The 13,355-nt window shown below is 36.4% G+C and overlaps 1 protein-coding gene across 1 annotated transcript in view; it reads left to right on the top strand.

Annotated features, from left to right (window-relative positions):
- HSPA4L (heat shock protein family A (Hsp70) member 4 like) overlaps positions 1-13,355 on the top strand; it is a 53,258-nt gene that overhangs the window by 32,589 nt on the left and 7,314 nt on the right. Inside the window, exons 13-18 of the mRNA XM_035023094.1 lie at positions 2,724-2,822; positions 4,211-4,348; positions 7,746-7,871; positions 8,395-8,502; positions 11,157-11,276; positions 12,331-12,492. Coding sequence (XP_034878985.1) covers positions 2,724-2,822; positions 4,211-4,348; positions 7,746-7,871; positions 8,395-8,502; positions 11,157-11,276; positions 12,331-12,492 — 753 coding nt within the window. The remainder of the gene's footprint in view (positions 1-2,723; positions 2,823-4,210; positions 4,349-7,745; positions 7,872-8,394; positions 8,503-11,156; positions 11,277-12,330; positions 12,493-13,355) is intronic.

Below are 13,355 nucleotides of genomic sequence, written 5' to 3'. Positions count from 1 at the left end.
TTACATTCTAATGGGAAAGGACAAGCTGAAAGCAACAAGATACCATATAAATATAAAGGAAATTAATGGGAGAGGGAGATGTGTAGTGGAAATTAACTATGTGATAGTGATGAGGAAAGCCACCTGTGAGGAAGGAATAGGTAAGCCAGCCTGAAAGATGAAAAAGCAGTTTGAAGGTAAGGTATGGGTAGGTGTCTGGGCAGAGTGAGTAACAAGTATAGAGCCACTGAGGCAGAAAGCTCTTTTTGTTGTAACAAATGCAAGGGTAGCTAATATATGAGATATAGGAGTGGAGAAGGTGGGGAGAGTGGCAAGAAAAAAAATTAAGGTAGATCAAGGGACAAATCTGGTAAAACCTTTATATAGTTCATGATAATGATTCTAGATTTTTTTTTCTTTTTTTTTTAAGATTTACTTATTTTAGAGAGCACAAGCTAGAGGGGCAGAGGGAGAGAATCTCAAGCAGACTCTGCACTGAGCATGGAGCCTGACGCGGGGTTCGATCTCATGACCCTGAGATCATGACCTGAGCTGAAAACCAAGAGTTGGATGCTTACCCAGCTGCACCACCCAGGCGCCCCAGGATTTTATTCCTAAGTGCTTTTTATTCAGCAAATAACTAGAAGCACTAGAATGTGTGTTTGGATATAGCAGGGAACAGAAAAATGATCTCAACCCTCATGCAATTTAAAATCTATTAGAGGGCGCCTGCGTGGCTCAGTCATTAAGCGTCTGCCTTCGGCTCAGGTCATGGTCCCAGGGTCCTGGGATCGAGTCCCACATCAGGCTCCCTGCTCAGCGAGAAACCTGCTTCTCCTTCTTCCTCTCCCCCTGCTTGTGTTCCCTCTCTTGCTGTGTCTCTGTCAAATAAAATCTTTAAAAAAATAAATAAATAAAATCTATTAGAGAAGCCAGAGTCTAGAAGCACTTCTTTTAATTTCCCCACTATGGATAATATTTGTATGAACTTTCTCAAATCATTTCAAAAGGTTAACATATTACTCTCAAATCAGTTGTAAGCTATACAATTTTCCACTTTTCTATTATATCTGAAATTGGGGTAGGTCTTGCAAATGATCATACTTATTGTTGCCAATGGCAATAATCCTGATACCGTTCTCATCATCTGTACATGTGTGAATTTGGTTGCTATTCCCGGTGGCATGACTAGGCAATTGCATCCCCTTGACATTTCCATCAACAAATTGTTTTAAAGACTATTCATGGAAGGAATTCAAGTCCTGGTTGTCTGAAAACAATCTACTGACTCCTTTGGGTATGATAAAGAAAACACCATCATAACTTTATCAGTGGCTTATAAGAAAATATTGAGACCTATATACTGGAACAATTTTTAAACAAATGCTGGGTTACTGATGCTTTAGATGGCACAGAGGACAATATTGTGTAGAAAACCACTTAGCTGAATTAACTAATTCAGAAGAGTTGGATTCTGAATGTGAAGTTTTAGAACTACCTTAACCACTTTATATGATTTATCTCTTAGAAATATAAATATTATACATGTTAGAAGAGCTCTTTCAGTAAGTATCAAGTAAAAATGCTAACTGATCAAGCATTTGGCCACTTAATTGGCAAGATTTTTTTCTTAGTTTTATATGAAATAGTTACGTGTATTTGTGTCTTCCTACATTACACCAACTCACCACTATATCACTTTTTTCACCTTTTTTCAGTTGGTGGGGGAAATTGTACAGTTGGAAGTTGGCTAGGGGGGTGCGGGATGGAAATATCAGAAATAATTGGCTTTTTAAAAAAATTTTTTTAAAGATTTATTTATTAGAGCACAGGGGGAGGGGCAGAGGGAGAGAGACAGCCAGAATCCGCAAGCAGACTTCCCAAATGGGACTTGATCACCAGGACCCTGAGATCATGACCTGAGCCAAAAGCAAGAGTCAGCCGCTTACTCCACTGTACCACCCAGGCGCCCCAGAGATAATTGACCTTTTAACTACAAAGAACACTGGTGTAAATGATCTTATTTTTCTCTTTGGCACCGATAAGCATTTATTCATGATAGCCTTCTGGGTATTTTACATTTGCTTAACTCCAAATGTATAAGAAGACTTAAATTATACTGATTCCTGAATTCCAAACTTTCTTTTTAGGAGGATGGTCATAAATAAGGTTAAGACCACAAAAATCTATTACTTGTGACTGTTCACCAAGTAGAGTCTATTTTTACAGTCTTATTGGTTAAAAGTTTGTCCTTTAGACATTAAAAAATCTTTGAAGTTTACATTGTAATAATTTGGAGACATCTACTTTGACAGTTTTGATGTGTTGAGTATTTTACTACATTTAAAAAATATAATGAACTTACGTAATACACATATTTTGTATCTTTCTCATTTTCCCACATTAAGTTCTTTATAAACATTTTTCAAGTCAAGTTTAATGTTCTCTTTTTTGTAAGCTTATGTTTGTGGATTTTGATTCGTGAATTTAACTTGAGAACAGTTTTCTATTTCTTTTGCAGTTATTTGACCACAGCGGAATGAAACCGCTTATTCACTGTAGCATCAAATAGAGCTTTTTCTTTTACGTATTAATCTATTTGTAGTTACTCTCATTTGAAAAACAACCTTCTACTTTACAATGTTCACATATTACAAAGCAGTTTTGAACACTAATATGGTGTTTATTAAAAAAAATAGAATAAGGAAGACACTCATGTTACCAATTATATATTTTCTATCCAGGATAAAATGCAAGTTGACCAAGAAGAAGGAGGGCATCAAAAATGTCATGCTGAACACACCCCAGAAGAGGAAATCGATCATACAGGAACCAAAACAAAGGTGTGTTTTACTATTTTTGAGGTTGTGACTCTTTAAGATTGGTATTTTGAGTAATGTACTTACTTTTTATTGCATGCTTTTAATACACTTGATATTTTAAATCTTAGTACTCTGGGAAAGTATGGAAGCATATAACCAGAATAAATACAATTCGATTAGCTATAATAGAGGATTTTTAAAAGAATGAACCCCTAACAATATAAGTAAAATTATTTCTTTGATAGGAAAAAGAAGATGCATTTTTCAGTAATCTTTTGTCTCATTAAAAACCATATAATCCCAGAAAAATAGGAAATGCAATAAGCTAAATGTAGAAAACTTAAATTGGCAGTAACATCACATCTCTGCATATCATAAAATATTTTCCTTTGTGCAAAAGTAAATATTTTTGTGGGTAAAACTTTAAAGGATAACTCTTTTATTGAAAGTCATTATTTTACTGAGACAGTCATTGCCAATAAAAGGGAGAGACCCCAACCCAGTCACCCAGATGAATGTGGCTGAGTTTTAAATACCATCTTCAACAGGTTTTCTAACCTGAACAGAATCTATATTGGTTAGTTGTATAGATTTTTTTTCAGAGGTTATAAAGATTCTGTTTGAAATCATAGGCTCTCCAATAGTTTAAAAACTGAAACCTATTGGGGCGCCTGGGTGGCTCAGTCGTTAAGTGTCTGCCTTTGGCTCAGGTCGTGATCCCAGGGTCCTGGGATCGAGCCCCGCATCGGGCTCCCTGCTCTGAGGGAGGCCTGCTTCTCCCTCTCCCACTTCCCCTGCTTGTGTTCCCTGTCTCGCTGTGTCTCTCTCTGTCAAATAAATAAATAAACCTGAAACCTATTTTTCTAGATTTTTTAATTTTACTTGATATTTTTTGCTTTAATTGTTTAACAGCTTGAGATTACATACCGTATAGTTTACATACCGTATATCCACCCATTTAAGTGTACAATTCATTGGTTTATAATACACTCACAGAGTTTTGCAACTAGTACTACAGTCATTTTTACAGCGTTTTCATCACCCAGGAACTGCCCAACTTTTTCCAGAATGGTTTCAATATTTTATAATCTTGTTAGCAATGTCTGAGGGTTCCAGTTTCTCCACATCCTTACCAATTCTTGTTATTTTCCTTTTTTTCATTATAGTTGTCCCTAGTGAGTGTGAAGTGGCATCTCATTGTGGCTTTAATTTGCATTTCCATCCTGGTATTTTTTATGTAGAAAGATTTATGTACACAGAGTATAAAATATTTTCCATATTAAAGGTAGTATTAAGTATAGTAGATGGTAAAAGTTTTTATTTTTTTTTTGTTTCATCTGAAATCACTTTTAAATCTATATTTAAGCTGGTTTAGGAGATTTATACTTCTCTCGCATTTCTCTTTGCAGTCAGCTCCCTCAGACAAACAAGATCGATTAAACCAGACTATTAAAAAAGGAAAAGTCAAGAGTATTGATCTGCCTATACAGAGTAGCCTGTGTAGACAATTGGGCCAAGATCTTCTCAACAGCTACATTGAAAATGAGGTATATAAATCTTAAGTTGGTGTTGAAATAACTGGTAGTATATGCTGAAATTTTTGTAGAAGTCAGTGATTATTATCTCCCCCCCAATTTGGGGACCTAGTCCATAACTCCTAAGGAATTAGTAAATCATTGAACTACTTTTAGACAAAATACTGAGCTATATTAATGTCATGTACAGTGTAGCTTTCATCAGAGTTATGTGAAAAACATGCCATGCGTTGTCTCCACTATAAAGAAAGACCACTCTAATACTAAGGATTCTTTTTCCACTACTCTGTCTTTAACATTAACACACGGCAGACATCATGTAGGGAAGTATTAGCAGCTCCGCTCTTCTAATGTGTTGTTCTTAAAGATAAGGCGCTTTTCAAAATGTTTTCTGACTTCCCTTTACTACTTCTTAAGATCTATTGTCATTCCTGAAATTTTCTTTACATGTCTTTGTGTCTAATTTTACAGTCTCTTGAGGAAAAGAGTTTTGTTTCTTGACTAGCAGTTGTGTAAGAAGTAATTTTATTTTTAAAACTTTTATTTAAGTAGTGGTAATTTCTACAGGCTTGGCTAGTGTTAGAGAAGGTCAGTTTTCTTTGAAGCGCCCCATACTGCCATTGGTGCACATTATTTTCGGAATTTCTTCAAGAGATTTTGACTTTACAATGCTTGCTCTTTTTAGTTCCTACCTATATTGTCTATTCACTAACTATTAAAAGCTGCATTTTAGGTCAAGCAAGCATTCCTGGAGACCATGAGTAATTCAGAATTTGTTTTGAGACAAATTAGTTTTTGCAAAGGAATAAATTGTAAGCAAGTGCTGCCGTGGCAAATTTTGTGTATACAATTTTTCTTAAAGTTTTAAATGTCTCACTATTTTAAATTCCAAATGTCAGTGCACTGTAGTCTTCTGTTTAAAATACTATATTTCTATTAAAGTGAAAATTTGGTTCAGGTATACAATCCTCAGATTCTTTCTTTGCTTTAATTATAACAGTAATCATATTTGCCTTTAATTATAACAATAATCATATTTGCTAACCTCTTAAAACACGTTGATATCGTATTTAATCCTCAAAACAAACCTGTGAAGTACTGTTAGAGATTTATGTTTTACAGATGAAGAAACAGGAACAGGTAGACTAAATCATACAAGGCCAGAGAGTAACCTTCGAGTTGGATCTGGATAGTCTGTCTCCAGAGCTCAAGATCACAACCACTATACCATATCCCCTTCCAGAGCTAACATTTGAGTTATGTGCTAGGCACTGTTCTAAAATTTTATGTGAATCATGTCAGTCTTACTAACAGCCCTAACAGACAGATAGTTGTATTCTCTCTGTTTTCGGATAAGAAAACTGAGGCTTAGAGAGGTTCAGTGACCTTCCTGTGATCTCAAAGCTAGTAAATGGGGAGCCAAGGAATTGAACCCGAGTATGTACAATGACATAGTCTTTGTGGGGTTTTCTAAATAGCTTTATTGAGATATAATTCACATACCATACAGTTCACCCATTTAAAGTGTACCATTTGGTAGCTTTTGGAATATTACACATTACTAATCTTTTAAACTGTAGTAAAATGTATATCACATAAAATTTGCCATTTTGACTAAATGTACAACTATTCAGTGGCATTGTTACATTCACAATTTTGTCAATTGTCACCACTGCCTATTTCCAAAACTTTTTCATGACCCCAGAAAGTCTGTAATCATTAATAACTCACCATTCCTTTCTTCCCCCAACCCCCAATAAACTCTAGCCACTTTCTGTCTCTGGATTTGTCTATTCTAGATAAATCATACGAATATAGGGACACCTGGGTGGCTCAGTCAGTTAAGCGTCTGCTTTCGGCTCAGGTCATGATCCCAGTGTCCTGGGATTGAGTCCCGCATCGGGCTCCCTGCTCAGCGGGGAGCCTGCTTCTCCTTCTGCCTCCTATGCCGGCTCTGCCTGCCGCTACCCCTGCTTATGCTCTCTCTCTCTGACATAAATAAATAAAATCTTTAAAAAAAAAAAAAAAATCATATGAATATAATCATACAATATTTGTCTTTTTGTGTCTGGTTTAATACACTTAGCATGTTTTCAGAGTTCATCCGTGTTGTAACATGTATCAGAACTTTATACCTTTTTATAATAGAATAATATTTCATTGGAGATATCTGTACATTTTATTTATCCATTCATTTGTTAATGGACAACTGAGTTGTTTCCACCTTTTGGCTATTGTGAATAATGCTGTAGTGGGCATACAAATACCAAATACCTGTTTTGAGTTCCTGTTTTCAGTTCCTTTGGTTCTATACTTAGGAGTGAAATTGCTGTCCTATTGTAATTCTTTGTTTAGCCTTTTGAGGAACCACCAAACTGTTTTACATAACAGCTGCAGCATTTTACATTCCCAGTAGCAATATGCAAGGGTTAAAAATTCTCCACATCCTCACCAACACTGTCCATTTCTTATAATCCATTTCTTTGATTATAGTCATTCTAGTAGGTATGAAAGGGTTTTGATTTGCATTTCCCTGATGCATATTCTTTTTTTTTTTTTAATTGAAGTCTAGTTTGTAAACAGTGTTACTTTAGTTTCAGGTATATAGCATAGTGATAAACCAGTCTATACATCATCTCTCACTATACACTATTATTATACTATTGACTGTATTCCCTGTGTTGTACCATTTAGCCCCATGACTTACTCATTCCATAACTGGAAGCCTGTATCTCCACTCCCTTTCACCCATTTTGCCCATCCCCCCCCCCACCTATCTCCCCTCTGGCAACCATCAGTTCTATTTATGGGACTGTTTCTACTTTGTTATTCATTTGTTTTGTTTTTTAGATTCCACATATAAGTGAAATAATATGGTATTTGGTTTTGTCTGACTTGTTTCACTTAGCATAGGTCCATTTATGTTGTTGCAAATAGCAAGATTTCGTCCTTTTTTAATGGCCGAGTAATACTCTATTACGCACACTCACACACAGAGCCCACACCTTCTTTATCTATTCATCTATCAATGGACACGGGCTGCTTCTGTATCTTTGTATTGTAAATAATGCTGCAATAAACAGAGGGGTGCATACATCTAATTATTTTTGTTTTCTTTGGGTAAATACCCAATAGTGGAATTACTGGATCTTATGGTACTTCTATTTTTAATTTTTTGAGGAACCTCCATACTGTTTTCCACAGTTGCTGCACCAATTTACATTCCCACCAACACTGCATGAGGATTCCTTTTTCTCCATACCTTCAGCGACACTTGTTATTTCTTGTCTTTTTGATTCTAGCCATTCTGACAGGTATTAGATGATAGATTATTGTGGTTTTGATATGCATTTCCCTGATGACTCTCCTGCATATTCTTAATAGCAACTAATCTAAACATTTTGAATAGGGGAAGATGATAATGCAAGATAAATTAGAGAAAGAAAGAAATGATGCTAAGAATGCCGTTGAAGAATATGTATATGATTTTAGAGACAAGCTGGGCACAGTCTATGAAAAATTCATCACTCAAGAAGTAAGTCTATATTTTAAAATTTTTTATTGGAACTATTTGTTTGAGGGGCACCTGGGTGTGTGGCTCAGTTGGTTAAGCATCTGACTCTTGATTTCAGCTCAGGTCATGATCTCAGGGTCGTGAGATTGAGCCTCATGTTGGGCTCCACGCTCAGTGTGGAGTCTGCTCTCTCTCTCCCCCCACCCCTCCCTCCACTTGCGCTCGCATGCGCTCTTGCTCATTCACACTTTCTCCCTAAAATAAATCTTTAAAAAAAATTATTTGTTTGACAGTGTTAATACGAATTTTGTAAATAAACATACCAAATGTGTTACTGTTGTCAATCTCCTTGAGCCATGTTTAGGAATGGTTCATAGTTATTTATCCCAATTGCAGAAGTATGGTGAAAAACATGTTTATGAATAAAAAGCCCGAGAAATCTGAAATTTAATCTTTTATACTTGAAAAACATTCTGTCCTTCTTTGATAACTTTTATTTCTGAGGAATGCATTTTCAGTCAGTGTCTTTTAAATGTATAACTAGGACTTGAATAAACTGTCTGCAATATTGGAAGACACAGAAAATTGGCTTTATGAAGAAGGAGAAGACCAACCTAAACAAATTTATGTGGATAAGCTTCAAGAACTTAAGGTAAATTTTTTAAAGTCCTTGTTAGTTTTGAATAGAACATTAAGTCTTCCTAAAAATTATGCTGTAAAACACCGTCTATTTTTAATAAATATATTAGAAAATACTAAAGCAAGATACATGTAGGAAGAAATGTTGTCTAATCTTAAAAGCATTTTTAGAGGGCAGTAATGCTACATGATAATTGAATTCAAGTAATGTATAATTATATTTGTTATGATTTTCAGGTATAAATATGTAGCAGATGATTGCAGTGTTACCACTTTTATATTAGCCATCTATTTCTGAGATGTCATTAAGATGAGATTTGTGAACCTGCTCCCTTCTTAGCCATTGGAGGATACACCCTTTCTCTGCTTCTCTCCCCCTTCACTGCCATGATTTAGAGCAGTAATATACTGCCCTTTTGTATTTTCACATTGCAACTGATGTGGACACCTGGCCAGTGAAGAAATTCGAAAATAGTGCTCCTGCTCTTGAATGTCATTCCACAAAGAAATAAGGAGATGTGGCCACCAGGTCTCCCTTTTCTAGGTCCAGTGGTATGATTTTAAGAAAAGACCACTATTACTCCTTTCTGCTTGTCTACCCTACCCTGAAAAAAAGAAATAGTTTTAAGTTCAGATTACAAGGATGATAGGAAATTTGTCTTTTCTTCCAAGTGTGGATCATAGCAATACTTTAATGTTCACATAATTACCAGGGGCTCTTACTAAATGCAGACTGTGATTCAGTATATATCTGAGGTGGTGGGCCCATGATTCTCTGTTTTTAACAAACTTCCAAGAAATTATGATGGTGCTGGTCACTGAGCCACTCTGAGTAGCAAGGGAAAAACATAGATGACATTGATAATGATTCCTAGACTATGGGAAAAGGCAGCCCTTTAGGACTGGGGAGGTGGGGAGTGTAAGAGAAGTTACTTAAAAGCAAAAGTTAATATTTTGAAAAAGTTAGAATTGTCTTCATGCCAGTAAATTACTTCCAGATAGAATAATTAGAAAGCAACTAGAAAACCTAAGCTTATGGTAGCAAAACTAGGCTTTATCACATTTTTATCTTGATGGTGGTATTACTCCCCATCTCCCTAAGAGAATGTGTATATTTTGGGTAGTAGGAGCAGCCAGGCATCTGAGGGTAGTAGAAATAACTGAAAGGCCAAGCAGCCCTCAAGAAGAATTATTTTACCCCAAATATATAAGTAACCATAGAAATGAACGTTATAGAAGTTTTCACAGGCCTTAGTATGCTTTTTTTTTTTTTTTTGAGTTGGCTGTTAAAAATACAGTACTTGGTCCTCTTTTCAAAAACATTTACAATAAGGGGCACCTGGGGGGCTCACTTGGTTAACATCTGTCTTTGGCTCAGGTCATGATCCCAGGGGTTCCCTGCTCAGTGGGGTGTCTACTTCTCCCTCTGCTCCTCCTCCTCCCCCTCCATTTGCGCTCTCTCTCTCTGCTTCTCCCCTGCTCATGCACTCTCTCACACTCGTGCATGTCCTCTCTCTCAAATAAATAAAATATTTTTCTTTAATATTTTATTTGTTTGATAGAGACACAGCGAGAAAGGGAACACAAGCAGGGGGAGTGGGAGAGGGAGAAGCAGGCCTCCCGCTGAGCAGGGAGCCTGATGAGGGGCTGGATCCCAGGACCCTGGGATCATGACCTGAGCCGAAGGCAGACGCTTAACGACTGAGCCACCCAGGTGCCCCGCAAATAAATAAAATCTTAAAAAAATTTTTTTCAATAAAAAATGTGATGTAAATAGACTAAATGCAATATGGTATCCTGGAACAGAAAATTATGAAATCCACATGAGGTCTGGAGTTCAGTTAATAGTAATGCACTAGTGTTGGTTTCTTAGTTTTAACAAGTTGTATGTTCTATGGTGGTATAAGATGTTAACATTAGAGGATAGCAATGAGAGATACTTGATGCTCTATTATTTCCTTTATAATTTATCTGAAAATCTAAAATTACTCTAAAATACATTTTAAGTGTATAAAGAATATAAAAGAAAATAGGTATTCATTCTTCTAATGCATCCCCCTTCTCAAAGTTATAAAGGCTATTATTTTAACATTTAGAAAGTCCCCATTCCAGGCACTTAGGGTAAGGGGCCAAAGGTTTGTTTTTTTTTGGTTTTGTTTTGTTTTTTTAAGTGCTATACTCATAGATCCAGAATTTCCATCAAATTAATAAACATAAATAATATTCAATAGATAATGAATATCCAGAAATTCCAGTAATCATGTTGTTTACAGAGTTATACACAGAAATACTTGAAACCAAGTTTCAAATACATGAATTCTGCATGGAGTATTGTCCTTACGGTCTTCTCATTTAACAGTTCTGTAAACTTTTAACACCTAACTTTGAAGGAATTAAAAAGTGTTGCCTTTGGATTTGAGAGGAATCAAGAGGTGATCTTAATAAATGAGAGAAAGACCTCAAACATTAGTCAAGCATGTCTGTGTAGGATTGCATAAGGACGTAGCCGCCGGAATTTACCGTCACGTAGGGAAACAGAGGAGGCATATTTTGATCTGGCCAGCTTTCTTTCCTATTCATCTGCATGTAAAGGCCCATAAAAGTTGTCTTCTGTTAAAAATTGTTTTCTGTTAATAACTTTTTTCTTTTAAAAAAATTTCTTAATAGAAATATGGCCAGCCTATTCAGATGAGGTACATGGAACATGAAGAGAGACCAAAAGCTTTAAACGACTTGGGAAAAAAGATTCAACTTGTTATGAAAGTGATAGAAGCATACAGAAACAAGGTATGAAAGCCACAAAGCCAGCAAATGATGATGCCATGTGGGGGTAGTACATGGTGGCGGTAGGGTAAATCTATTAAGTTCTCAGCTACAAAACAATCTCAATTATTGCCAACAAGTTCTGGAGACCTTGTGCACCAAACTTAAAACTTTTTTTTTTTTTATTGGAGGGGCGCCTGGGTGGCTCGGTCATTTGAGCATCCAACTCTTGATTTTGGCTCAGGTCATGATCTCAGAGTCGTAGGATCGAGCCCTGTGTTGGGCTCCACACTGAACAGGGAGACTGCTTGGGATTCTCTCTCTTTTCCCTTTCCCTCTGTCCCCAACCCCACCCCATGCATGTACTCTCTCTCAAAAAAAAAAAAAAAAAAAAAATTTGTTGGAAAATTATTGGTAAAGGGTACTTACACACTTAAAATACAGGGCAGATATGTGGCTTTAATCTCTTAAAATTCCCTAGGTGTGTATGGTTTTAAAACACAGCATCACCATTCTCCCAGCTCTTTGGCTTTGGAGTACTCTTTCATTCCATTTCCCTTTATTTTCCATGTCCAATCTATAATCCATCAGGAAATCCTCTTTATGTTGCATTGCCATTTCTTTCTGGTCTTGTGACTACCATCCTAAACCGTGATTTCTTAGATTGTTTCCTATATGTGGTTGCCTGCAGTTGTATCTTTCAGACAGAATGTTATGTAATCCTCCTTATCAACAACTTACCATGCTGTTCTGCTATATATTGAGAATTTTCTGTCTAGCTTGCGGTATGCCTTCTTCTCTTATTTCTCTTTATTCCCTAACAAATTCAATTCCGTGCATCTTCTTTCTTGGCTAAGTAGGCATTTTTTGGCAAACCTGACTTCTTCAGAAAGCCTTTCCTTTTAAAACACACTGATTTTTTTTCTTTCTCCCAGTCTCTTCAAGTCTATATAATTTGTATGTGGCTTCTTCACATGGATATGTGTGAGGTATACATTCAATAAGAATCTAAATCTTTTAAATAGAAATTATTAATTGATGCATTACTGACAATTTTACATTAAAATTTTTTTAATAGGATGAAAGATACGATCATTTGGATCCTGCCGATGTGGAAAAAGTTGAAAAATATATCAGTGAAGCCATGAGTTGGCTGAACAGTAAGATGAATGCACAGAACAAACTAAGTCTCACTCAAGATCCTGTGGTGAAAGTTTCAGAAATAGTTGCGAAGTCAAAGGTAAGTAACTATAAAATTCTCTTTTTAATGGGTTCAAGCATTAAACATTTTTTTTAAGACTTCATTTGGGGCACCTGGGTGGCTCAGTCGTTAAGCATCTTTCATGGTCCCAGGGTCCTGGGATCGAGCCCCGCATCGGGCTCCCTGCTCGGCAGGAGACCTGCTTCTCCCTCTCCCACTCCCCCTGCTTGTGTTCCCTCTCTTACTGTGTCTGTCTCTGTCAAATAAATAAATAAAATCTTTAAAAAAAAAAAAAAAGATTTTATTTATTTGACAGAGAGACAGTGAGAACAGGAACACAAGCAGGGGCAGTGGGAGAGGGAGAAGCAGGCTTCCCGCCGAGCAGGGAGCCCGATGCGGGACTCGATCCCAGGACCCTGGGATCATGACCTGAGCCGATGACCTGAGCCGAAGGTAGACAGACACTTAACGACTGAGCCACCCAGGGCACCCAAGCATTAAACATTTTTAATGGGAGCCATACTTTGAGAAATCATCAACTTGCAAAAGAACTTAGAGAAACAAATTTAAGGCTCATTTGTAATTTTGCAAAAAAGATTCTAGGTGGGACATCCCTGTTTCTTGATTTAGTCACATACACAAGGCTGTTTTTTTTTTTACATTTTAAGTGTAGTGCAGAAAGAAAGAAAGCAATATGACAACTTGCTGTTAAATACTTTAGATTTTTCGGGATTAGATAAGACTTCTAAATCTCCATTGTAAAACTTGGCAGTTTGGTCTTTGACATCATTTGAAACCTATAAAATTCTGTCGTAAAAATCTTACTTCTGAGATAAATTTCCCGGTCTAAAAAACATTACCCATGAAAATATCAGAGATTACCATAGAAAAAAACACCATGA

The sequence above is a fragment of the Mirounga leonina genome, unplaced genomic scaffold (genome assembly GCF_011800145.1).
Source record: "Mirounga leonina isolate KUSES-001 unplaced genomic scaffold, KU_Mleo_1.0 Mir_176, whole genome shotgun sequence".
NCBI lineage: Eukaryota > Metazoa > Chordata > Mammalia > Carnivora > Phocidae > Mirounga > Mirounga leonina.
Note: the sequence above shows the minus strand (reverse complement) of the source record. Positions and strands in the feature narration are given on the sequence as shown.